At 38.8% G+C, this 26447-nt stretch overlaps 1 protein-coding gene across 8 annotated transcripts in view; it reads right to left on the bottom strand.

Moving 5' to 3' along the window:
* Positions 1 to 26447, bottom strand: part of rims2a (regulating synaptic membrane exocytosis 2a) — a gene marked incomplete at its 5' end in the record, with an annotated part of 160154 nt that overhangs the window by 41566 nt on the left and 92141 nt on the right. For 3 of the 8 annotated variants that reach the window (XM_079240334.1, XM_079240335.1, XM_079240338.1), the window contains 13 exons: positions 3703 to 3809; positions 5265 to 5450; positions 9267 to 9383; positions 11892 to 12030; positions 14392 to 14460; positions 16873 to 17026; positions 18741 to 18933; positions 19359 to 19489; positions 21389 to 21436; positions 22379 to 22491; positions 22693 to 22739; positions 26033 to 26156; positions 26249 to 26348. In XM_079240334.1, the coding sequence (XP_079096460.1) occupies positions 3703 to 3809; positions 5265 to 5450; positions 9267 to 9383; positions 11892 to 12030; positions 14392 to 14460; positions 16873 to 17026; positions 18741 to 18933; positions 19359 to 19489; positions 21389 to 21436; positions 22379 to 22491; positions 22693 to 22739; positions 26033 to 26156; positions 26249 to 26348 (1528 nt within the window). Of the gene's footprint in view, positions 1 to 3354; positions 3388 to 3702; positions 3810 to 5264; positions 5451 to 9266; positions 9384 to 11891; positions 12031 to 14391; positions 14461 to 16543; positions 16571 to 16872; positions 17027 to 18740; positions 18934 to 19358; positions 19490 to 21388; positions 21437 to 22378; positions 22492 to 22692; positions 22740 to 26032; positions 26157 to 26248; positions 26349 to 26447 lie in introns of all 8 variants that reach the window. The other 5 variants (XM_079240332.1, XM_079240337.1, XM_079240336.1 and 2 more) reach the window with 5 other exon arrangements.

Here is a 26447-nt window from a genome sequence, read left to right as displayed (position 1 = left end):
GCTTACAGTAAAGCAACCAACCAACCAACCAACCAACCTGTGTCTGTGAGGGAGGGATGAGGCTGTGACCCTCCATCAGACAGAGAGCCATTTAGCCCTCGTTGCTGGTCCTCCCAAGTCACCTCTATAGTGGAAAACACATACATATATATATATATATATATACTTACATACACATATAGTCACTCACTGGTTTGGACACTTTGAGTGACGATGAGTGATGACTTTTTGGTATATATAGGATCAAATATCCAGAACAATTTTACAGCTTTTTTATTTTTCTATTTTTTTTCTTTAGAAAAGGAGACTTTTTATTCAGTAAAAAACATTATTGCTATCATTGTAAACTGTTTCTTACAACAGTATAGAGAAAAAGAAATGGAAAGAACCGTTTGCCATTTAAGTATCCCAAACAAGGATAGCTCCTCTTCAAAGATTGTGAACTTTGCTCCATCTGCTGGCCAAAAGCAGTAACAGTCACTCAGACTGTATAAAAAATTAAAAAAAAACCCAGATTATGCATTACAGTACATCTGCAGCACAGAATAATGACAAAAAATTCATATAATACTTTCATATTAATATATCTATTCACTGTTGCCATAGAAAATCACTGTCATATTATAACTAGTATAATTTTGCACTGAAATGCCCTAAAAATGACACAAGTACAAAAGAAACTGCCAAGCTTAAAGGAGTGCTTGAACTATGTGTGTGTCTGTGTGTGTGTGTGTATGTGTTCAATAATCCATGTCTAATTGAAATGATTGGCAATTTCACAATGGAAATGGAGAGCTCTGTCTTCATGAGGTAGAGCTGGGCAGAATTAATTAGTCTTAAAGTAAAGGGTAGATGAGGGCGTTGAGGCCTTGTTGGAGGTAGGGAAAGACAGAGCAGCAGAAATCTCAACCACAGCAGTCTGCATGCATGATCATCAGCTGTAGCTACATACAGATCTTTAATCTGATCAGTCTGTAGTATTTAGATAAGACCAACTTTGTTCAGTCTATCTATGAGATGAAATGTGGGAAAAAGTAAGATTAAAATGAAAAACTTTTAGCGTGTGCTACATGAAATAAGATCAAACTCAGTCCGAGCAGCTAAGCATCGCAGAACCACAGCTGCTAGTTAAAGTCACAACAGAACCACGGAGGCTTCCACAGCAAATTCACACCATCACTCCTTCCAGACTTGCCTTTCCTCCCATTTACTGGTGGACCTTGGGGTTTTTCTTCACTGTCTGCTGCTACTATAAAGAAACATGAAGGCTTGTGAAATGTTGAGACAAGTTAAGTTACTTTAAGTCACTTTAATGTGACAGCCGTAATGCAAGTTCTTGTACACAAACGTCCAATCACAGATCAGAACACAAACACAACACTATCTAATGTTGACAACCGGCTTGCAAAAACTGTTTCATAGAAATGTTCTGAACGCCTAGTTAACTGTATTGCACGTTATGTCAATACACAGTACAGTCATACTGCAACAAACAGACTAATATCTAGTACAATGTCGCCAGAGGAGCACAGATTATATATATTATATATATATATATATATGATATATTTCTGGACACTTTACAACAGATGTGTATTTGATATTAAAGTGATAAAACTGTATGGTTAAGAAAGAAACTGCATTCTGATTAATTCTCTTTATCATGCTGGTGCGAGCATTTTAAAACTGTGGGCTGTAATTGGCTCGCAGGTCATTTTTGGACAAGACTACTGCATATGAATCTACTGGCTCAGTTTACACTACAGTGTATGACTGTGTTGAGTAATACTCCCACGGTGTCAAAGGACAGCAGCGCGCCATGTAAACAGATGGGACAGTAGGAAGTAGAAACTGTGGGGAACTCCATTGATTTGCCAACAGTATCTCAGTTCATTCAAGCTGCTGGATGAATGTACTGTACATCAACATATACTCTGCAATACTCTCGTCCAAAACAGAAAACATCTCCGCATCTCCAGGGCTTGTTTTTTTATATTGCAATTAACTGGATAAACATTTCTTTTACTGAAATTTAAACACACCTGAAAGACTGTTGTGAGTTTCAGGTGCCCCACACTCCTCCTCCCCAGTCCCCTCTTATTGGTTGCCACATGGAGAAATGAATAAACACAGTTAGTTTTTTAAAAGTGAGAATTATAGCTGACATAGGAGACCTAAGTCAGCAGGGTTTGTCTACATTTCACTTCCTCTTTGTCTCTAGCAAGGCAAACTCTTGTAGATCCAGGTCATACACAGCTAAATGCACACACACTCACCTTCTCACACACATTTGCATTATCTAAGTTGAGTTCCACAGTGTTCAGTGTGAAGCGCTACAACACAAGGTCAGATCAATGCCCACCCACCCATTCCTTCCCCACCCACATGCTGCTATTGTCCCGGAAGATACAGCAGAGTGAGAAAGGGAAATCAAGAGGAAAGAAAGAAGAGAGAATGTACGCCGGAGAGACACAGAAGCAAGAGACAGGAGGAGAGAAATAATGAGGACGAAAGAATAAAAGTAGAGACAAGATTCAAAAAGGGCTTCAGAGTGATCAAAAGGTGGCACCCGCACAGAGGAAGGGTGGGACTGAGGGACAGAGTGAAAAGACAAAGAGAAAAAGATGAAGAGAGGTGAGAGTGTGGGGCTGGCTGGGGGCTGAACTGGGTAACAGGGAAAGCCCTCATGAGCTTTGACAGTGATGAAACAGCTGTGTGACAAGTCCTCCAAAACTGCACAAGCCCCCACACTCATTTCTCTCTGCAGCTTTTTCCTCCGTCATTCCTTCACATTGACTCAAAGGTTACATCAGTCTGTCTCGTTTAGCTTCTGAAGCAAAAACACAACTTAACTCATCACATTGCATGGCACAAGTTTGTACAGCATCACAAAACATTTGCTAAAGGAGTGCTGAGGAACAAGCTTCCACATCACTTTGCAATCATTTCTGTGTCGGTGATTATTCAAAGTCTGATTAGCTCTCACAGATAGGAGAGCAATAAATTATTTGGGCGAAGTATCTCAGCAGTCCAAACAGTTCAAATAAATCAGTCATTCACAGACAAATAATAATATCTGGAGTAAAAACTCAAAGCAAAGACACAGGAAGGCTAACTGGAACACGGCAATGGTACAGAACCACGGGGATTTATGGCCTGATGACACAGAGCACCTCGACAGCACATTAAACACAACTGCAACAGAGGGCAGGTTCAGGGAGCAATGATCAAGTTTAGCCTCCGCTGAACCCGGCCACCTGCCATTGCAGACAGGGTTTTGGCCTTCAGAGTGAGGTACAGCTCCACCAGCGCTCCCTCGTCTGAAAGACTAAACCCACACATTCAGGTACAGACCTTCACAAGGCTCTGTTCCTTCGTCTCCATCTTCTGAGAGAGAAATGGAAAAGGAACCGAGCAGAAATGTTATGGATGAACAGCAAAAGTAGAAACTTGTGAAGCTTTAAAACTAAAAGCCATCCTCATACATAGGATCTAAAGCGTACTAAACAATTCCATCAGCAGATAATAATCTTTCCCTTCTCCCTCATGTGTACAGACTCAGCAGCTGCTAGAAAGCGAAAATGCTTCCAGAGACCCAAACAGTTGAGTCATCACATAAAACCTTATCTTAAAATACCAACCAGTATGCGTTAAATGTAGTTTATCTGTTTAATATGAAAAGAATTCATCCAGGTGACTTACTTCTGTCCTTCCCTGTGGGTGGAAGCTGTGGGAGTTGTCGCCCTCGTCGACTGGACATGGGTGTACTAGTGGGGCTGGTCTGGACTGATCCACTTCGAGGATGTGCTCTAAATAACAGAAAAGCAGTGGATATATTGCATGAGGCGAATTGTAAAACAAAGCACTGATGGTGAATGCAAGGCACTCACACCACAGTGCATCAGAAATGTTCAACTAAAGGACCATCTTTCATTTCTTCAAACACATCTTTGTAATCACCAAAAAAAAAACAAAAAAAAAAACGCAATGTACTATCAAGATAATCCAAACCACAATTTAAATTTAGCATCTGCTGTAATTATATATAATCAGTGGAAATGTGAGATCTCTGAAGACTACACAAAGTGATTTATATCTCCAAATATAAAATCACTGTATAAATCAATGACATTTGGCACATGGCATGGAGGTGGAGGGTTACATCAACTGCAGGGAACTGAGCTGCAATAAAAGATGCCAGGTGTGAATCGCATGTACAGTCGACTCATCAAGCTGCAGGGAGAGAAGAGTACAATGCGGCAAGAGCAGACCAGTGCGACCATGCGTTCAGACTGTCCCCGGAAGGGCTTGAACTTAAAATAAAACAAATAAAATAGAAGAACAAAACGGAATAAACAGCATCAGTTGATGTTAGTGATGAAATCAAAGCAAAATGTCGGCCCATCACTGCTATACTCACACAGACGTATGAGCAGTGTGGTTTGAGCCAAATAAAAAAGGATTAAACCCAGTCAGCAAGCTATCCACGGTGTCAGGATTGTTGTGTCTGGGAGACTTGTGGAGAAAACGGAGCACATCCAGCGGTGCTTGGAGGGATGAACAGAAAGTTGCGAGGTGGGTGGAGAAGGGGGTTTTTGTGAGGGAGCATTTAATGGGGTGAGGAAAGGTGAGGTGAGGCAGGGTAGCAGGGTACTGGGTGACATGGAGTGTGTTTCTTTTTTTCTTTTCTTTAGTGTGTATGCGTGTGTGTGTGTGTGTTAGTCAGGCTGGGTGGGAGCTCATGGGACTGAGTTTGATTAGATTTTCTTAACTCTAGAGAGGTTTTAGCTGCACGATCAGCTAACAGAAGAGTAGCAGCTCTGGAGGCTGAAATAATTTTCTGAATTGATTTTATTCTCATTATGGTGGTAAAAAAAAAAAAAGCGTAATAGCCGTTTAGCTAGCCTGTAGACTGAACACCAGTGGTCAGAACATAAAAAGAGCAAACCTACAGACAGTGGGCATGTTCTCAGCTTGTTTTTGAGCTAAATGAATTAGCTAGCAAGAAGCCACTTTAGCTAGGCTAACATATGAACAGGCCCATGTGCTGCAAATTCATTGTTAAGACGCTGAATAACAATTATAACAAATTAAATGGGCATTATTCTTATCCTTCTTGTAATTTTTTGCAGATTCTTTTGGTTTTCTCAAGTTAATGTATGAATTATTTCTTCCTCCAGTTCAGCTATTGTTGGAAGAAATGACTGTGCAGCTAAAACTACAGTCTGCTGTTAGGTGGTTAGCCTCTCCCGTCTGGGTCACACCTCGTCATGGCAGGTGAGGGGGGTGCAGACCTCCCAGATGGCAGAGATGGCATCGACCTCATGAGCGAAGAGTCGTGGGGGCGTTCAGTAGAGCGCGAGCGGGACGAAAGGCGCTCTATAGTGGGCCGCTGGTCTGCAGAGCGGGACCTGCTGTGATACTCGTGTCTATCCATGGCTCCGTGGTTCCTACAGAGGTTGTTGAGAAACAGGTAGGCACTCAGTGGGACTCCAGCAGGGCACGGACATTATGGCTGACAGGATGGACAGTATGGAGGGCAAAGAGTCACACACTAAGGTGTGTGATTTCAAGGATCCTTAGAGGTTTTTTTTTTTTTTTTCATACTGACAATAAATACCAAACACATATATGCTACACATTTTTGGATTTGTGGGAAATTTACTTCAAGGTGAAAAAGCAAAGGTACGGCTCTCAAAAAAAAAAAAAAAAAAAAAAAAAAAAAGACAGCAGACAAACACTTATATTTAAATTTGAATCAAGTGCATAACTGCATGTCATCATGCAGGTTTTCTCAACTTGACTTTGGACTCAGCATTGCACATTAAACATTCTCCTAGTTATCTTTCCAGCAAGGTGACAATTCATGTGTGTGTTTTAGGTAGATAAAAAATGAGGAAAAGGTTATGTGCATTTTTAAATTGCTTTTTAATTGTAGTATCTGTTGTTTTTCTGAAAAATGCCCTTCAGATTATTTTGGCACTGTGGATATCAGGACAAACTTGATGGCCTGAAGAGCTGGAGGAGAAAAAGCAGGTGAAGTTTCTAGAACAAGAAAACACTGACAGTGCAAATACATGTGGTTAATTAATATAACAATATGAATATTAAAAATAAATAAATAAATAAAAGGGTGCAGGGGGCATCAACAAAAAGCACAAATAAAGACTGCACAAGTTATTCAACTCTTTTTGAAGGAAAGATGTTGGCAAGTGAAAGAGATTAAGGCATGCAGATTGTTTGATGCTTTGCATGTGATTGGCTGTATCACATTAATCAACCTTAAAAAAATTTCTTTGAAATGTACAAAATGTACAAGTATTTTTCATAATCAGACATAAAATTAAAACATTACGCCCATTTGTTTTATGTTAAAAGGCAAAATAACAAGTTGGTCTCTGCACAACAGAAAAGAGCTTCTTTTTCCTGCAGCTTATTGATCAAAGTGAAGTTTATTTGGAGCAAATCAACTCTAAAAACACGAACCTTTAACAATACGAGATCATAAATTAGTTTAAATTAGCTGAAGTGCGAAGAAAAATTCTCCAGTTATGTTAAAACCTTTTAGTGATTGGTGCCTTTTGGAGTCTGAATATTGTCCAGTAGCGAAGACGTCCATCTTGAGGAAAGAATTGTTTAAAAAAAAAGCTTCACAAAGGCTTGCTTTAATGGTTGTGAACATAACAATTTACACATTTCTGTTAATAAAGTTTCAATAAAATAAGGATGTGAATATAGTTTGTTAAAAATTCAATATAACGTTGTGTTATTTAGTAGATTCAGCTTTCACACGTATCCTGATCTTTGCAAGTGGTTTCTTTTTATGCTAACATTAATGCTTTGACCCACTCATGGTGCACTGTGGGGAAATGCACTTAACCTAAACTAAGACACTTGCCAAGAGGCCATAACTCCTTTTAGATGTCTCTCACTCATCTCTGTCTCTTTTTTCTTTTACTCCCTCTTTTCTTTCCACTTCGTTCCTTCCTGGAAGTATGCAGATGTGAAAGAGCTATATAATGTGTCAGAGCAGCAAGCGGTCCACTGAGTGGATGTTATCTGGAAAGCAACTAGCAGCAACTTGTCTGGGGGTCCCTCACAGATCCAGCAGCAAAATTAACATTTCAGCCCACTTCTTTGCTTGTGAGGTGAATATAAAAAGCTACATTTCTAAAAGCTAAAATTCTAATGTCTGTTTAATTGTTCAATATAACAACCCAGTTGTTTAACTGGGTTGTCTAATTTTAATGTCTGGAAATTTTGGGCAAAAGTGGGACGACAGATCTGAACAAGCTGCTGAGGTGTAAAGGTGAATCCATGTATGCAACATAAAGACATCAATATTTAAGCCTTTTTAAAGCTTAACAAGGTAATTACAGTATTTGTAGATTTACAGCCAAAGTGTGGCTGACAATAGCATTAATAGAAACTAACAACTTTACTGTCAATCCTGCATCAGATTTGTGCAACAAAGTAAAGAATTAACCCTGTGATGCATGAATTATTCATAAACAATGCCATAAACATTCACATAGAATAGTTTATTTCTACAGACAAGTACAGAGCTGCTTTCTTTGTCTTTAATATTATTTGACTGTTTATTTATTTAATCTATTCCATAGAAATATTTATAAAATATATTGTCAAATTTATATAATAGAAATATTCTATAAAAATAGCTAGTATAATTTTCTTTTCCTGTTAATCACTGAGGTAAAGTTAGTAATTATTAATTCCTATATTACATTTTATACTATATTAGTTTATTCTTCAGTGTGTGGCAGTGTGTTGAGTGACTCTACTAAAGTGGCAAAACTGCAAATACACCATCCTCAGATATGAATATACTAGAAAACAGTCTTTAAACAGGTGTCCACTGTCAATGCATCAAAGGTTATGTCAGAGTAAGAGAATTGTTTTTTTATTAGGTATGCCTATTCTTAAAAGTGACTTGTTTTATTTAACGGGAAAAATGAATCAAATGTAAAGATCTGTGTCACTCTGCATGGATTTGCTTCTAAAGAACTAAAATCAACTGTATTTAAAAATGTCTCGCCTGTTAATCATATCCTATCCTACATGTCTGGATACGTGTTACAAGTGATGGTGAGAAGCAGAGCAGGTGGAGAGCTCGCTTTAACACCGATCCAGGACACAGGTTGAACTTGAATTTAAGTCATGGTGGACTTTAGGGAAAGTTGTGACACTGTAGTAACGTCAAACAAGCGGACGTCTGAAGTTTCATCACTTTTCCCCTCGTGGAAAGGAGACAAATGGCTCAAACTTCTTATTCTTTCTGTCTCAAAGCCAGACAGCAGAAGGAAGGACACTGAAGCTATTTACAGGTCTCTGTCGAGGGCCAGGTGATGTGGATTCTCTCTTGTTACTGGTGCACCAGGACGCTGCTGTAAGCCTTGAAATTTGAAGGCTGGCCTGTCTCTGTATGGGAGCTTAAAGGTGGAGTATGTAAGATTTTCAAAATTTTCAAAATAAATTTACTAATAAAATAACTACAATCATAATTAGATAGTTTTTTGAACATGTAGGTTCCAGTCTGTCCATATTTGATGTGTTATTAAATCACAAGTTTTATTAATCACAAATGACAAAAAGCACTTTTTTTTTACTGGTAGGCAAACATTTAAGAAGGGTCTTTGTCATTAATTAAACTTGTAATTTAATAACACATCAAATATGGACAGACTGGAACCTACATTTTTTAAAAAAAACTATCTAATCATGATTGTAGTTATTTTTTTTAGTTAATTTATTTTGAAAATATTGAAAATCTTACATACTCCACCTTTAAAGCAGCTGCTTATTCTGACGAGACAGAAGAAGCCAAAGGGCAAATAACAGTTAATATGCAGCCCATCAAGATCCTTTACAATGAACAAGCAATAAGCAGCTGTCAATATCAAGTAAAAAGATCACTGGAATGATGTGCATGTAGATAAACAACATCAACAAAGGGACAGTCAAGTGCTTGGCAGCACTTTACTCCATGAACAGTATACATACAGCTGACATCAGCAACACATATGCTGTAGCTCTGAGCCTCAACATACAGAGGCAGTTGTGTACCGGCAGGTCACGTCTACACAACTTCAGAGCTGTGATGACCTCTTGACAAAAAAACCGATATCAGACGGATATCATTTTCTGTCATCACAAGCATGGTCACGGAGAAAGACGAAACGAGGGACACCTTCAGAAGACCACAAGATGGCAGATGCACAGATGCTACAGCAGTGCATTTAGAATACCTCTCATAGTCATAATCGGAGGAGTAGGCCCCCTCTGAATGGGCACGGATCATCCTAGTGGAACGCAGTAACCTGACTGCTTCCTCTCTGCAGATTGGGTGCACACGATGGTTGCGGCTGGCAAGAAAATATCATAGCTGGTCAGCATTTATTCATTTTTCACCACAAGAGGAGGCAAAATATGTGTATAAAAGAAAAACAACCTGCAAAGGAAGCTGGAATAAATGTATGGATTTCTATCATCCATAAGATGAAGCTTGACATACTGAATGTATCCCCATGATTTATGTAAAAAAAAAAAAAAAAAAAAAACCTCTTCTGGACAAAACTTTCACAACTATAAGTCACTTATCAGTTTACAGAAAGACCGTGCACTCTTTTGGAGGACAAGATGCTAAATAAAAAGATTTAACTTTCTAAGGCTTACAGTTGTATACATAGTAAACAGTGGAGCAAATAAAGTGAGAAAAGGGTGATAAAGGCGGGTTAAAAGACTGCAGTGCTGAATGGTGGTGGTGGTGGTGGTGGGTGGGGTGGGATTGTAGAGTCAGTAAAACATACTGCACTACTGAAAAGTGATGTGCTGTGAAAATATATATTTAATCTTCTACAGAAGAAATATATGCTGTCACACATCAACACAGCAGTCATGGCATTGACACTGGATCGGTCATGTGACACCACATCTACATGCAAACACCCTCTAGATAACGTTACTCTTCATTCTCTGAGACTTGAGGTCTTAATTTAGTCCAACACATCACAGTGACAATGCCATGTCTTCTAAATGAAAGCTTTCCTCCACAAACGTGGGTTGTGACACAAAGGTGTTGTGCTGGAGAGTGGAAATACAGAGGTGAGGCTTCATGCAAACTCAGGTAAACGTCTACCTGGGCTCCTTCATAGGATCATCAACAGGCTGAGTATGTCTGGTTCGAGGTAGGGTGAGAAAATGGCTGCAAACACATGGAGGAAGGAGAAAAGACAGAGATGGTTCTGAGATGGAAGAAGAAAAGGGTGAGGAAAGCAGATAGAGAGAGGGGGAAGATCGGAGACAAACAAAATCATAAGCAGACAGATGGAGACTGGAGAGGGTAGGAAACCGAGCGAGCGGAAGACTTCACAGAGAAACAGGATGCAAAAAGTTTGAAAGAGCTCAAAGGGAAGGTTCATGTAAGGCTTTCAAAGAGGAATGCAAGTCAGGAAAGATAAAAGCTGGAGAAAGTTGAGAAATCCGATGACAGGGAGGATTCCTTCTCAGCTTTGCCACATAGATATGAGCACACAGAAAAAGCACTGAACTTCCAAACTTACCTGGTGCCACCTCTACTGGGTGATCACACACCTTCAGATCAACATCTCACATTCACAACTTTGTCTTTTAAACAACAAAACATCAAAAGGTAAAAAAAAAAAAAAAAAAAGGTCTTAAACACTGAAAACAAAATAAAGCAGCAAAACACCAAATGAGGATTTTTATATAAAGCAAGGCATTCTGGGACAAAGCCAACTTCCCTCTAACTCATTTCCTGTCGTTTTCAATAAATAACCGGATATTGTTAATTAAAGCAGATGAAATACACTCAAGTAAGTACTGTCCCAGACAATTTAGGTAAGTGCATTTTCTGCATCTGACACTGATTTAAGCGGAGCCTCAGAAATATCAAATAAAGTTAATTGGACAGGAGGAAAGTGGCTGCAGCCTGGCAGTGCCAAGGCTATGATTGGACTCTTACAGCAACGTTTTCCAACCCTCACAGAAAATAAGTACTGATGGAGGATAACTGACCGCTTCCCCTTGACCACCTCTTCCATAAAGATAGCAAAATACGAGTCAGTACTATATGCTTTCCTCAGCATTAATAGCGTTGGCTCCCAACGTTTTCTGCATAATTTCACCTGATTTTAAGATTAAAAAAAAAAAAAAAAAAGAATTTCTTTTTCTTGCCAGGCAGAACTGTTTTACCAAGGAACTGCTTTCCAGAAACATTACGGAAAACAAAACTAACCATCTCTAAGAGTAATACAGTCACATTTTTGCTATAATATAAATTCTTCCAAGGTAACTTGGACTAGAAGGAGGTAAAAGAAATTAGTTTCAACACAGGAATTCACATCATAGTCTGAGATTTCAAGAAGAGGAGAAAGATGCTCTGTTGGCACATCAGAAAGGGAAAAACAAATTCATCTTACAGAGAGTTCAAGGCTTCATCCATTTCCCTAGTTTCACTTCTGTTCAGCATCTGTCCCCCTTTATAAGGATGCCTGATACAAGCATAAACTGGTGTGTGTGTACCTGTCAGGTGAGTGTTACACCTGTCAGACACACAGTGGAGCTGACTTCATGAGGAGCCGTACTGAGAAGGCCTAATTTGCAATAAAAGTAGACATAAACTGTCCATGTTGTTCAGCAGTAGTGTGGCCACATGTTTGTCTTTAGAGCAACTTCCAGGCGAGCTGCAGACTGTGGTGATCATACATTATAAAGAATTAGTGCCTGAGTAACCCTGAGTAACATGCTTTCCACCCCAAACCCCTCCACAACATTCATCAACACGAGCAAACAAACAAAAAACTAAAAAAAAAAAAGCATCCAGATGTTAAGACTCGCCGAGCCGAGGTTACCTGGAGGGTGGCGGAACGCTGGGAGAGCGCGATCGTGCTCGGTTTATATCAGCTGACCGAGAACAGTGGTTAGATGACATAACCTGTTCAGGGACGGACAATGTGGAGCTCTGGAAGTCTCTCCCATTCGGTCGATAGTCTGGGAAAACAAGCATGGGAGGGAGAAGGTGTTAGATTATTTCAATGTTTACTTACACGCCAACACTTTTATGACTCTGGTGGGGGGGGGCAACTCCAGTCATCGAGGGCCGCAGTCCTCCAAGTTTCAGGAGTTTCCCTGCTGCAACACACTTGGCTCAAATCAGTGGCTACTTTGCAGAATTGTGCAGAGTTTAATGTCAGGCTCTGTCCCAGTCTGCCAAATAAGTCTGATGTGTTTCAGGTGTGTTGCAGCAGGGAAACTCTGAACACTCGGAGGACTGCGGCCCTGCCTTAGTGTATCTAACTTCCTTTTTCCAGTATTTTTGGGTAATTTAAAAAGATAAATCTCTGATTCGTCTTAATTAAGCAAACAAACATCACAGATCCAGTTTGACTTCATGCTGTAAGAAGTTGAAGAAAAGAGGCGGAACATTTCTAAAACTTACAATAAACGCTGTTTTCCAGAGGCGATAGAGTTTTATAGTCGATGTGCTGAGTCTTTGTATTCCAAAAATGAGAACTAGGTTTTAATAAAAATGCAATTCATCTGCTGTGTTAACATTGTGCATTAAACATGAAAATAGCCTTTAAAAAAATGTGAAACACCATAATGAATTTCTCTGCTAGACTGATTAGTTCATTCAACTTGAAAGAGTTCATTAACCAATAATCAGACGTGGCTAGCAGCCGTGGTTAAGGTCAATGCTTGGCACTATTAAAATGGATTGATATTCAATAGAGTGTGCAGCACATTAAAAAAAAGTTAAAGAAAAACCTGAATCAAAAGTTAAAAAAGCAGGAAAGGTAAGAAAAATGGGAGGAAATGATGAAGAATTGTTGACCTCCCCCTAAAAAAAAAAAGCTGATAAATGACCTTCATTTCAAATGGAAAAAAAATACTAAATTATAGATTGTAAAAACTGTATTTCTTTATCTTTATATTTGATCAATAAAACCTAAAACAACTGCAAGTTATCCCAGCTTCTTCCTGATTCATACGGACTTAAGCGGGAAAGCATTTGCCATTTCTGAAGGGCAGTAGGAGCGATCTACTACAACACAGGGCCAAATGAAATCTTTTCTTCCTCCTGACATGCTGCTTCACGCGTGACTACGGCCTGCCCGTTAAGCACACGGAAAGAGGAAAGCCTTTGCTGGCAATTAATAGGATTTAACAAGAAGAATCGTCTGCGTCGGTGCAGGAGTTGCAAGACGGAGGCTTTAAGTCATATTAACTAGGTAGAATGTTAAAATATAAAAAATTAGTAAGTAAATCCAAACTGTAAAAATAATTGTAACTTGTATTCTGTAAAGTTAAAGAGCTTTTTTCTGCTCATGTGGGAGTTAGAGTGGGATAAAGTGTGATGTATTAGAGCCTGAGTAAAGCAGGGGACGAGACCGGGGCTCAGCGGAGGGGTATTCCCTTCACTGTGAATGAAGTGAGGGGAAACTGGCATTGGGAGGCAGCGAGGTGCTGATGAGAATGTTAAATAGGCAGAAGGAGGATTTCCCTCACCTGCAGTCCCACCAGCAAGCTGAGACGTCTCCTGTCTCTGCCTGCGTGTCTGTATGATTGGTGCTTTGCTACTGTAACTGAATTTATGCTCCCCTCCTTTCAGTGTGACTCTCTCGGTAGCTTCTGCTCCTTCCCTACCTCCTCTCTGTGGCCTATATTTGCTTACAGGCGTATGAAACATTACCACATGCTCGACTAACAGGCAGCCGCTTTCATCAGGCAATTTATCACGAGCCTTCACTGCAAACAAGGTCAGCACTTTGCTTCAATTGAGAGAAAAAAGATGGATATTTGCTGCAGATAGCAGGAAAGAGCACAACACTTAAAACTATTTGATGCCTTTAAACCCTTTTCAGCATCATTTACAGCTATTACTTTTACATTTGAACATTTTAAGTACTTTTCAGTCTTTCAGACTTTTTTTCTAATAGTCTGGCTGGTATCTGTTTCTGATGTGCGGCGTGGGCGTACCGCTGGAGCATCGGCTATCAGAGAAGAGGAAGGCTAACACTCGCTGCTCTTTCACTCTTATTCTGCAGCGTTTCATCCTTCTAGCAGAGTATATAATTGTGTTTGTAAGCTGTTCAAGCCTGGGGAGCATGTGACTGATGATGATGAGGAAAATTCATGAAAATAAATAAAATAAATAAATAAAATAAAATAAATAAATTCCATCCCTTATAAATAATAAAATAAATAAAATTAATTCATGAGGTTAGCTGTGTTCAGAATAAAAAAAATGCTGATTCAGCATAGTCAAACATGAAACATGAGACTTTTACTGTCCCTCCAGTCTTTACACATATTTTAAATCAGTAATGTGAACTTTGATTCGTTTGATACCTGTTATAACCCCAACACCATCTTCACAATCGTAGTCTGATATCTCGCTGTCGCTGATCCTCTGGGATCCTGTGAGTTAAACAGGAAACAAGGTGGGGAGGGAGAAATTAATGAGACACAGAAATGGATATTTGGACTATTTTTACCTTCTGGTTTGTGCATTTACCCTGTCTGGCATATGACACCCCAATCTTGTTACTGCTTCTGATTAAAGTAAATAACCTGACTGAAACAAACTACGCAGCGTATTTACTTCCCAACTTCTACGGAAACAACACGTTTCCTCATCACAGCTGTGGCGCCCTCATTCATCATACGTGCAAGGGTGGAGATGACTATGTAGTTCTCTCTTCATCCCCCCCGAGGAGGCTTATCACCCCAACGCCAGCAGCATCCCCAACCCAACCCTATCCCACCACCTTCGCCATTCAGTCAGCTTAAATCAAATGGACATGCGTGCTTTTTCAGAAATAACAAGTGCAGTGCCACTCCCAATCTCTCATCTTCGTTGGCAGAGAACTTTTTACAGCTGTCAGCTCTTTCACCTCTCACTAACACACACGCTCAGAAAACTGTCTCTGTGGGGAGTGAGCAAGCCCCAATTGTCTGGAAGAAGCAGCGCAGACAACCAGTTTGGTGTATCACAGAGAGGCATCTAAAGCAAGCCAACCACCTCCTTCCCATGGAACGTTGTGCATTTTTATTGCAAATATGCACAACAACAATAATAATAATAATAATAATAATAATAATAATAATAATAATAATAATAATAATAATAATAATAATAATAATACATTTGTACCTACTGTATTTATTTTGCAAGACGTACCAGAATAGGTGAAGCTGGAGGGTAGAGGAACGTCTTTTCAACACATTTTTATAATCCCTGACACTTAACTGAGAATAAGCGTCTTTGTATCAGTGGCCGGTTAGTTGTGGGTTTCTGTCCATGAAGTCTGTTGAAAGTGTTTCCATGAGTTATCTGCCATCTCTGCATGTGACGACTTCAGCTAAATTATTGTTGTTACTAAAGAATTTTTCAACACGTTGGCAGGTACTTTCCAATGCTATATGCCGCATTTCTCTAAACCACAATTCTTACTTCCCAGCAGTTTATAAACCGAATTTATTCAATTATTCATTTGTCTATACCCTTTAGTTCAGTCCAAGCAATTAGCAGGGTACACCCTGAACATGTCGCAAGTCCAGGGTCAACACTGAGAGACACACAACTATTCACTCTCATGTTTATTCCTAGGGATAATTTATAATAAACAATTAATCTAACATGTATGTCTTTGGATGGTGGGAGAGATTCTATGCATACACGCATGTAGATGAAGAACATGAAAACTCCACACAGAAAGGCCACTGTTCTCATCAGCAACCTACTTTCTGTGAGGCTGTGGTGCTAAATTAAATTAAATTAAATTAAATTAAATTAAATTAAATTAAATTAAATTAAATTAAATTAAATTAAATTAAATTATTAAACTCAAACACTATCATTAATTTTATAAAATATATTAGTTATATATTATCATTATTTATAAATATTTTGAATAAAAATATTCTTAAAATACTTTTTGTTCTTTTAAGCTTTTGCAACTATTTAAAAAGATTAAGGAAACACAAACAGAGGCAAGATTAAATAGACAAAAAAAGGGTGTCAACAATATTTTATGTCATTATAAAAAGGGAAAATCATCACACTGAGCAAAATAACACACAATTTACATCACCAGGGAGAAGTAAGTGGTCAAATGATGCCAGTTTGAACTGGAAAATAGCTGTGGTTACTGTTGTATTTCCACTTTAAGATGAGAGCCAAGTGCAGTTTCTGAGGATAATGCTGTGGGCTGCAGGGTGGGGGTATAAGATATATTATAGGTGGATACACAGAGGGGTAGAGAGGACTGTGTCCTAAATCTTTGTTTCCCTGGTGTGTGCATATGTCTGCTACCCTGTGTGGATTCCAAAACAGTGTGATAAAATTTACTGTGCACCAACTCCCAACACTGAAATCCATATAAGGTAGCAGAAGGATGTGCTCGATGTGGAGAATGAGAGCACGAGGATATTTGTAGAGGACAGAAGAACACTCAGACGCTTCACAGAGCAGCAAAGCCTGCAGTGCAGGAGCCTTTACCTGAGTTGTAAGAGTAAGATTCTTTGTCTGTAAAGCAGGAGCCATAAGGTTGATGTGAATTGGATAACAACAAAAGAAAAAATGCATTATTTATCAAGCTTCATGTAAAAAAGCATGAACAGAACACCGGTGGGCAAAAAATGCAAGGCAAACTGCATGACCAGAGCTGCAGTGTAAACACAAACATCTGCACAACTGCAAAATTCCACACGTGTGAATCATGAATGTGCATTAACAACTTATTGAACTTGGGTCTGAACACATTTCATTATTTGTTGGCATTTCTTTTAAAAGAAATGTATGTGCAGAGAGCTGTGCATGTTACTTACTCTGCAGCCGCCGCGTTGGACTTTCTCCATGGAGCTGCCTGCGCTGTGCGTTCGGGGAGGCACGTGGTAGTGGGATGGAGGACACGTCGTGTGTCTGTAGCTTGTACCAATGAGGCTCATCGTCCAGAAGAGCCGTCTCCAGCTCGATTAGGATCTGCAAAAGGACAAAGGCAGCAGTGAGGTCGCTTTCCCAAAACAAACAAGTTTTAAAAAAGAAAGAAAAAAAAAAAGATACGCTTAGAGCATCGATTTGTAAGCACAGTCTGCAGTCCTCGCTTCTGCCATGATACTCACAGAGCTCTCACAGTGAATTTAAATCCTAAATAAACCCTTTCTGTTTATATCATTTAACAAAAATGACACTCTGTGGTTTCAGTTAATTAATTATTGTGTTTGTCCCAAACAACTGCACTGGATTTGCAAACTAAGAAGTAAAATATTTCTTCTGAAATATCAGAAATAAATATTATCAAAAGGTCATTTTAACATTAAAGTGTTAAATTAGAAAATTCTAGACATAAACATGTTATGGCTGTGATTACATATGTAAGAAACCTGGGATAAAAAGAATATAATTGAGTCTCTCTGTAAATCTCTGTAACTTTAGATACATCATGAAAGCTTTAAATAACCATTAACAACCAGAACCATGTCAGTAAGGACTGTGTTTATCTGCATCTCTGCATCACGATTCCACATGAAAAAAAAGGACATAAAAATGAGTGTGAGACTTTTAAAATCTAAAACATCACATCAGCAGGAGAGTAGTTACACTTATCATCCTAAAATTATTTTTGCATGTGGACTGCTTGTATGGTGTAGCTCTGAAAGGCAGAAGTCGAGCAGATCTGGAACCAGGGAAACCCTCCCAAAAGGAACAGAAGCTAAGCTAAGCTAAGCGAGCTAATAGCAAATCATAAAGGCAGGCTTACTTTCACGTGAAAGAAATATACCTTTAATACAGTAAATCCAAAGTCTTTTTTCAGGTTGTTTTGCCTGACATGTAAAGGAAAGGCTGGACTCTCGGATAACTAATTAAAGCACTACTGTAAGCTGATACAGAACAGAATGAGGACGTATTCCCTCCTTCTGTATACTGTGTTCTTGCTTCATTATACAGTTGAAATGAACTTATAGAAAGGGAAAAGGAACACCAAGAGTTCAATAACTTATTATTACACTCAGGTAAAGACAATTAAAAGGTTTGAAACACTTACATGCTGGAAAACTTACAAGATAACAGCTTATTTAACAGTACAACTGTGTAGCTGTTGTTAAATAATTTCTCATCCATTTCTTTTGTTAAGAACTTTTTAGGGTTGTAAGAAAATCTTTGCTTCATAACACAGCAGCTAGATATTTATGACAGGCCAGAGCTGACCCTTCCTTCAACACCTAAAATCCTTGAAATAGACCTTTTCAGTCTGTATAAGCCTTACACAACGTGATAAATATTACCTTGCTATGTATCTGATAATAACCTAGATTTCTGGTAATCTTGCCTGGATGCTATAATGTGTATAACTGTATTAATTAAATTGCAAAAGAGTAGTGAGATTTACATTCATTGTTACCTCAGATAATCAGATTTGTAAGTTAAAAGTTGTAATCATTTGCCGTGACCGACTCTTGTCAGGATCGTGGACACTCAAACTTAATTTGTACGGATTCAAGGTGAGAGAGAGAGATGATGACTGCTGCCAACACCTGGATTTCACAAGCAACCTCACATCATGACACCATCAGCTCTGATGTATAAAATTAGCAGGAAGTAATTTCAGAATATATTTTATTCTGCTTTATTCCCTTTCACAAAGATAAGCTGATATACTCTTGGATAGAGATAAGACAGGGTTTGATTTTCTCACCTCTCCCAGGAATTCGCTCTCCTCCTCCCTGACCCTGGCTTGGTCCCACAGCGTGATCTCCAGCATGCGCTCTCGAAACTCCCGCCGGTGTACGGGTGAATACATAAAGGTCTGATTCCATTTGGGCTCTAAGGATTTCTTTACTGTTTTTGTTCTCCTCTTGCTTTTGTCGCTGGAGGAACAATAATTCAAACTGTTTTTATTTACAACCTTGATAGGGAAGAGCCACGAATACAACAGATCAATAACACATCACATCACGGTGTACAGCACCACAGCATGCTGATTACCACTGGGGGGGTGGCAGCGCTACCGGACTACAGATTCAAAGGTAACACCTTTTTGTTACATCAAGTAATAATAAAAATAACAATAATAATGCCTCATCAGCATTAAAGATCAATTAATAACACGTCAATGACACCAAAAATGTTTTAAAAATTGATCATTTGCTTAATTTGTTGCATAAAAAATAGGATGTTTCAGTGCTACCCACTAAAATCTTATCCTGACAAGGACTGTAGGGATGTGGCATTAAAGAGGATGATAAGATATGACATATAATGGAAAAACATCATGCACAAATCAAGCAAATAAAATATTGACTTCTACTCTTACCTTCTATCAGGGAGGAAGTAGATTTTCACGTAAGGGTTCCTGGGACGGCCATCTTCCCTAGGTGGCAAGTCTTTGGCACCCAGAATGGTGACGATTAGCTGATGGCCCACTTTGTCATACCAGAGTTTGACCTGCAGAGGCAGAGCAGAGGCAGAATACTGAGAGGTGGCTCAGGGCCAAAACTAGGATTAAAACACAGAGGAAATAATGCAGGAGAAGATTACTTCTTCAAGCCAGAGCCAAAGATGTGTTTAAACTGGATCTCGCTGAGTTTAAAATGTGTTTAAAAGTTTTTTGGGCTTCTCCTGGATTTATCCTTCAGAAATTATGTCATGTCATGTCTGGTGGGACATAAGCTTTAGTGTTGTCATATGCTCATTTTGAGAATGTGTAATCATCTAACAATTGTTAAGTCCCTTCTATAAATCAGAAGGTTCTAAGTGTATTCATTAAAATGTTTTAATTGTATCTGTTTTATGTGAAAGTTATTGTTTTGAAGTATGTGTTGCATCACTTATAAAAATCTTTCCCTGCAGAAGTAAATACAGTTTATTTCATGAAATTCAGCTTGGAGTGGCATGCTCCAAAATGAGCAATGTTGTCCTGAAAGTGATTCTGTTATCCACTGAGGATGTTGTCTGTAATCATGTTCTCCCAGATGCTAACTGGGCACCGATATGGAGAAATCAATCATGCTGTTAAGAAAGGTATAAAAGACAGATCAAGCTAAAAACAGGAAGTATGGACTTCAGTGAAAGACACTTAGAAGACAAAGTAGTCTGACTTAAGCCTTAAAGAAACGAGATGAAATGAGAGGTAAGACTTCTAAGTTCTTGTCCATACTTCATCAGAGATGTTTACAACTACAAGCTGAGCATGCAGCAATGCCAGAGAGAGCACTCAAGACAACCCAGGAGATTTTACATATGCAGAAAAACACAGCAAGAAGCTTACGGCAAAACAAATTGTACCAAATCTGAGCTCGTAGCCCACTTTGAAAAATCAACGTGTTTTGTAAACTGCCTTATGTGTGAAACACGTTGAGCAACGAGACAATACACTCAATGCCTTTTCACATATAAAACCTCATTTTTCACAGATAGCACACAGTGTTTGTTGACATCTGTGTGCTTGTATGCATATGAGCCGTGACATCCAGTGGTTCAAATAAGAACATTAACCAAATAAATTAACTCTATCAGTTCTAATTTACTGAGAGTGAATCTTCTACTGCATCAAAAAACCAAAACTCATTTAATGAGTCACCCTTTCTGTAAAGAGGAAACGCTGAGGGTATGATGTCTGTGTAGCTGCTATTTGGCAGGTACAATTTGCTTATTCATTAATTCTCATTTATAAGGGAAAATGCAATTATTTTTTTGGTTTCCTAAACAGGACGGTGAACTTGGTGTCTTTTCCCTGCAACATGAGACCACGGCCATCAGCTGTGGTCTGCTAATTAGCATTACTTCACATCACACAGAAATCCTTCTCTATGGGAGTGGAAGGTTTGAGTTCATAGTGCCTTGGTTCATAACACAATGAAGCAGAAAAATACCAAGTCCTGTGTCCTTACAACTTATGGAGACAAACTCCTGCATTGCCTAAGAAAAATCCAACTGATGCATAAAAGGATAAATCACTGAGATCAGCAAAAGAAAAAGAATAAAATAGAATAAAATAATAATAAAGAAAAACAGGCAATGGGAGAGTGTCTCTTAAAATGTGCCCACTTTAGTTGAGCATGCACTACAGTATTTGGGGAAAATGATGTGAACTGGTTGAAATAGCAAGAAATCAAAGAGAAGATAATGACACAATGCACAGCAGCACTAAGAGGGAAACTCAAAGCTACCATTTCCCCAAGAATGCAATTTTCAAAGTCTGGAAACAAAAGAAACAAACAAAAGAAAAAGCAAAACCAATAGCAAAAAAAGAAAGAAAACAAACAAATAGAAATAAAACTTAAGGCCAGTCAACCATTGATAAGCAAAAAGCACAACATGTGCCCTTCAGACAGGGCCCATTACCTGGACCCTGGGGGCAAAAGGCGTTGTTCTTCTACTAAGGCTTTGGCTCTGGATAAGCAAAATCAAATAGCAAAAGAAAAAGGAATAAAAACACAAACAAAAACAAAAAAAGAAAGAAAAGAAAATGCAATAAAATTCACAAGACAAAAACTTACAATACACTCCAAATACAACAACAAACCTGAGAGGATTTTTATTAAAGATGTTTTTAATTCCCTTTTTGTTCTGCATAAACCCCATTAGTAAGTCACACCAGTTTAGTTTTATCTGACTTTTCCTTTGCACGTTCCAAAGCTTGCATCCAAGCTGCATTAAACAGATTTATTAACCAAAAGACACTAAATAAATCCTGATCCAACACAGAAATTCCTGAAATTATTCACCAGATATTTGACGAACTGTGATTAATTGATCAATTTTTAAATACACAGTCCATTCTCACAGAGAATAAGAAGTGATTGACCTCATATTACTTTTATTGACCAACAGGACACACTTGCATCATGAAGTTTACTATAACTAGTTTATATGACCTAAACCCTGCAGTGAGACAGGATATAAAACTATCAGTATTAATATAAATGTCAATATTCTGAGTCAACATCAGTTGAACTCGAACATTTTCTTAAAGTAATCATCACAGAGAAACCTGGAGGAGTTTCCTGATGCTGAAGCTAATTCCCATGTGGATTTATCTTATGTTTTAGCAGCCCTTTAACCTGATAATTTACCTGATAATGAACGGCACATGATGTAACCTGATCTACAGTCCTGTGCTGGACCGGCAAAATGCCAGCTGAGAAGAGGTCAAGAGAAACAAGGTACACCCAACAATCGCCCCAACTCCCAATTCAATACTACCGTTGGTGGATTAATGCTTCCCCAGTGTGACTGCCATGCTCACATCACAACACACTAACGGTCCCAACAGTGGTCAAATGATTAGAATAATTCAGCCTGTTTTCTGTATGTCAGGCTGATGCTACTTACTGAGAGCTGTCCTGACAGGTACTGGGGGGCGTCCCTCAGCATGCTGGGACTCATGGGGGACGTGACAGAGATCGATGGACGGTCCATCTTCTGAGACTCAAAGGAACTCGAACCTGCCAGGCCACAGTAAAACAGTTACGTTATCAAGCGCTCCTGTTGGTTTAAAATGGTACTTTTAATAACAAGAAGTTACTGAACAAACAAAGAGATGTTAAAGACGGACGCAATGAGATTGGGAAAACTTCAGAAACGTCCTTTACTTGATGTTTGGGCTGATTATAGGATCATCTCCCGAAGGCCGCAACAATACTCACTTGATTCCAGTTGTGCATGTGTGCTGTCGGGTATCCTTGGAATATCTCTGAAAAAAGGAAGCAAAAAACAGAGTGAAGAGGAGAGTTTGACAAAGAGAAGAGGGATGGGTTGGATCGGTCTGAGCTAATGCTGAATACGCTGTGTTTTAATGACTGTAAGCACCACATTAGTCTTCATTCACCTAATGGCCCCCTCAGCAGCAAAACGTAGGTTAAGATATAGGAATTGACAATGTAAAGGTGTAACCGCTTCTTCCAATGGTTTTCCTTCAATAACATTAAGAGAAGAAATTATACGTAAAGTGCTTGGCTTTCATTTTGCCGAGTGGTGTCGGTTGGTCCCATACAAAGCTTGCATTAGCAAACCCAGAGCTGACGAGAGGGAAAAAACCTCTTCACAGGGTCAGTGGAAGAGAACAAAAGTTTACTTTCTGCTCAGATTTCCTTTTAAAGCTTCTGTAGAAATTTAGATACAAAGTTATTTTGAGTGATCGACGTTGAGCAAGACATTTTCAAAGAGAAAATGTGGTAATCTGTTGAGAAATTTTTATTTTTCGAGTTAGTTTTTGTTGTTTTGGATGCTGTGTATAAATGTAGTGATTGCTTTAAAAAAAAAAAATCAATCTTTTTTCTGATCAATGAATTACTTCTAAAGATATACTGGATTATCTCTGGCAGCGTATCGAAGTAACTGGACATATTACGACATTTGTTGTGGTGTAATCTTCTGAAAATTCAGACAATACAAAGACCAGTTCAGTAAGCACACTCATTTGTAAGAACTTTTTCTTTTTAACCTGTGTTATACTTGCTAGAGACGTTTCTGCTAGTAATACTGATACTTTTTACACCTGCTATGATGTATAACTATATCAGCAGGAAAGATGTTTACATGTGGGAGCAGATGACTTTCCAAAATAAAACCCCAACTCAAGATAACCTGAAAAGGAAACATCTAGGATGCAGACCATGAAAAAAAAAAAAAAAAGTAGGATTAAATTATATCTTCCTCAATAATTATGGGGAAAGTCAGATAACACAACAAAATGGGAATATCAGAAAGTCGTGGCAGCAGAAGAGACTTTCAGCCTTTATGGGTGGAAGACTGCAGATGAAGGATGGCAGTGCTAGCAAATGCCAGATGTTGAATTGCTGACTGTGAGTTTCTGCTCATATTGTCTACTGAGAGTTCATCAGTTCACCCTGCTGCATGTGACATAACCAGCTAAGTTGTTGCCAGGCAACAAAAAAGAACTAAAAAAAAACCTTAATTCATTTATGACAATAAGTCTTCAATCATCCCTTTCTATACTGTACTTCTTTTAGCCAATTTTCATTTCGTCATCCATCTTTAATTTCCCTTTTTAATCTATATTTAATTTGAAATACTATGAACACAAAATATTTAATGTCCAAACATGATAAAAACTTTTTGTTCTTTTGCAAATATTCCTTCATTTTGAATTTGATGCCTGCAGCATGTTCTACACAAGCTGGAACAGGGACAACAGAAGAGTGGAAAAGTTAAGGACTCATTTAAAATATCCACTCACTGGGACATTTCCCAGGTGTACTGGTTAGGTGGAAACAGGTGAGCGTTGTGATTGTATAAAAGGAGAAACACTGAAAGGCTGAGTTGTTCACAAACAGAAGGATGAGGAGAGATTCAACACTTTGTGAACAACTGTGTGAGCAAATAGTCCCACAGTTTAAGAACAACATTTCAGTTTCGGAGCAGAAAAGGTTTACAATTTCAAAGTGACTGGCATTAAAGGTCCAGGTCCAGGAACTGAAAGAGGTTCAAAATACTTTAAATTCAATGGACTAAAACTGAAGTCTCCAACTCGGTCCTACGAGATCAGTAATGCAGCGGGTTACCCATGTATTTCTGCTTCAACATACTTGAATCGAATTACATGGATCTACCAATCTATCAGGTTCTGCACAAACAATCAATAATATGAATTAGGTGTGTTGGAGAAAGGATAAGTGGAGAATCTGCTGGATTGTGCACCTCGTACGACTGAGTCACAGAAAATACACCAAATATCAGCTTATGCCTTCTTCAACAGTAAAGGCATAAACTGATTTTGAACCTCTTTAAGAGCCTGGATGTGGATTTTTAATGCCAGTTGTTTTGGATTATAATCCTTTCTTGCTCAAGAATACTCTTCCACGAGGACCATTGGATTGAGAAATACTTGCAGTGCACCTGCCATCTATATTTTTTTTGTACAATTACAGGAATTGAAGAATTTCTTCATCTACTGTCCATTATATCATCAAAAGATTCAGACACTCTGGAGAAATTTTATAAGTGTCAAGGCTGAAAACCAACACTGCACGATCAAAGGACCTTCGATCCACTGCATTACAAACCGAGATCATTGTGTAAAGGAAATTAACACAGTTCATCGCTCCATCTACAAGTGCAAGTTAAAACTCTGCAAAGCAAAGCAAAGGCCATACCTCCAAACATAAAAAAAACACCTTGTATGGCCCTGAGTTTGTCTGAGATGGACTGACATAAAGTGGAAATATGTGCTGTGGTCTGACAAGTCCACTTTTCAAATTGCTTTTGGAAATCATGGACTTCATGTCCTCTGGACCAGAGAATAAAAGGACTATCCGGATTGTTATCAGTCCTAAAGTCAGCATCTGACTAGCGGAAATGGAGGTGTCATAGTGCCCATGGCATGGGTAACTTGAACATCTGTGACGGCATCATTAATGCTGAAAGGCACAAACATGTTTTGGAGCAACATGAGCAGGCTGCCATCCACATTGTGTCTTTTTCAAGGACATCCTTGCTTTTTTCAGCAAGACATTGCCAAGCCACATTCTGCGGGTGTTACTACAGTGTGGCTTCATTGTAAAAGACCTGTCTGGACTACAGGCTGGACTACACTACATGTGTGCCACATTATGAAGCGCAAAGTATGACAACAGAGACCCCGGACGGCTGAGCAACAAAAGATGTACATTAAGCAAGACAGGGAGAGAAATTCACCTACAAAGCCTCAACAATTAGTGTCCTCAGTTCCAAAACGCTACTGAGTGTTATTTAAAGGAAAGATGATGTAACTCAGTGGTAAACATGCTCCTGTCCCAAATTTTTTGGAACATCTTTTTCGCATCAGATTCAACATGAGTGAATGTCTGACAGAAACAAACAAAAAACAAAACCAAATTTGATCAGTTTCCAGATTAATTGTCTTGTCTTTGTAGTTTTTCAATTGAATATAGGTTAAAGGTTTTCAGAGCATTGTTTTCTGTATTTGTTTATGTTCTACGTCATGCCCAGACTTTAGTGGATTTGGCGTTGGATATGAGTTCTCACCCTATAGGCCGTGAGACCACCAGCTCCACCTGCGGCTCAGGCTTGGATTCTAGTATAATATTGTAAACTTCTTTAAATGTGGCTCCTTGTAAAAGCTTCCCATTCCACTCCAGCACCTGGTCACCTGCAAAAAATAGCACATGCCTAAGTGTGAGACATGCACACATCACACTAAAAACCTGTGCAGTATCCAGAATGTCCAACGCCACTGCATACCTGGTCTGAGGTGTCCAACAGTGTCTGCTAGACTTCCTTTCCTCACTTTGGTGATGAAAGCACAAAGTCTGCCAGATTCTGTCATCTTGCCTCCTACCACCTGCAGAAGAGGAAAGATTTATAATTGGATTAGCGCTGAAATATATTTGTAAAACTGAACTAGAGCAGATTTAATACACCATATTAAGTCTACATGGCA

This window comes from Telmatherina bonti, assembly GCF_933228915.1.
Source record: "Telmatherina bonti genome assembly, chromosome: 5".
Taxonomy (NCBI): Eukaryota; Metazoa; Chordata; class Actinopteri; order Atheriniformes; family Telmatherinidae; genus Telmatherina; species Telmatherina bonti.
The sequence above is the reverse complement of the archived record's forward strand: the minus strand, read 5'-3'. Positions and strand labels throughout refer to the sequence as shown.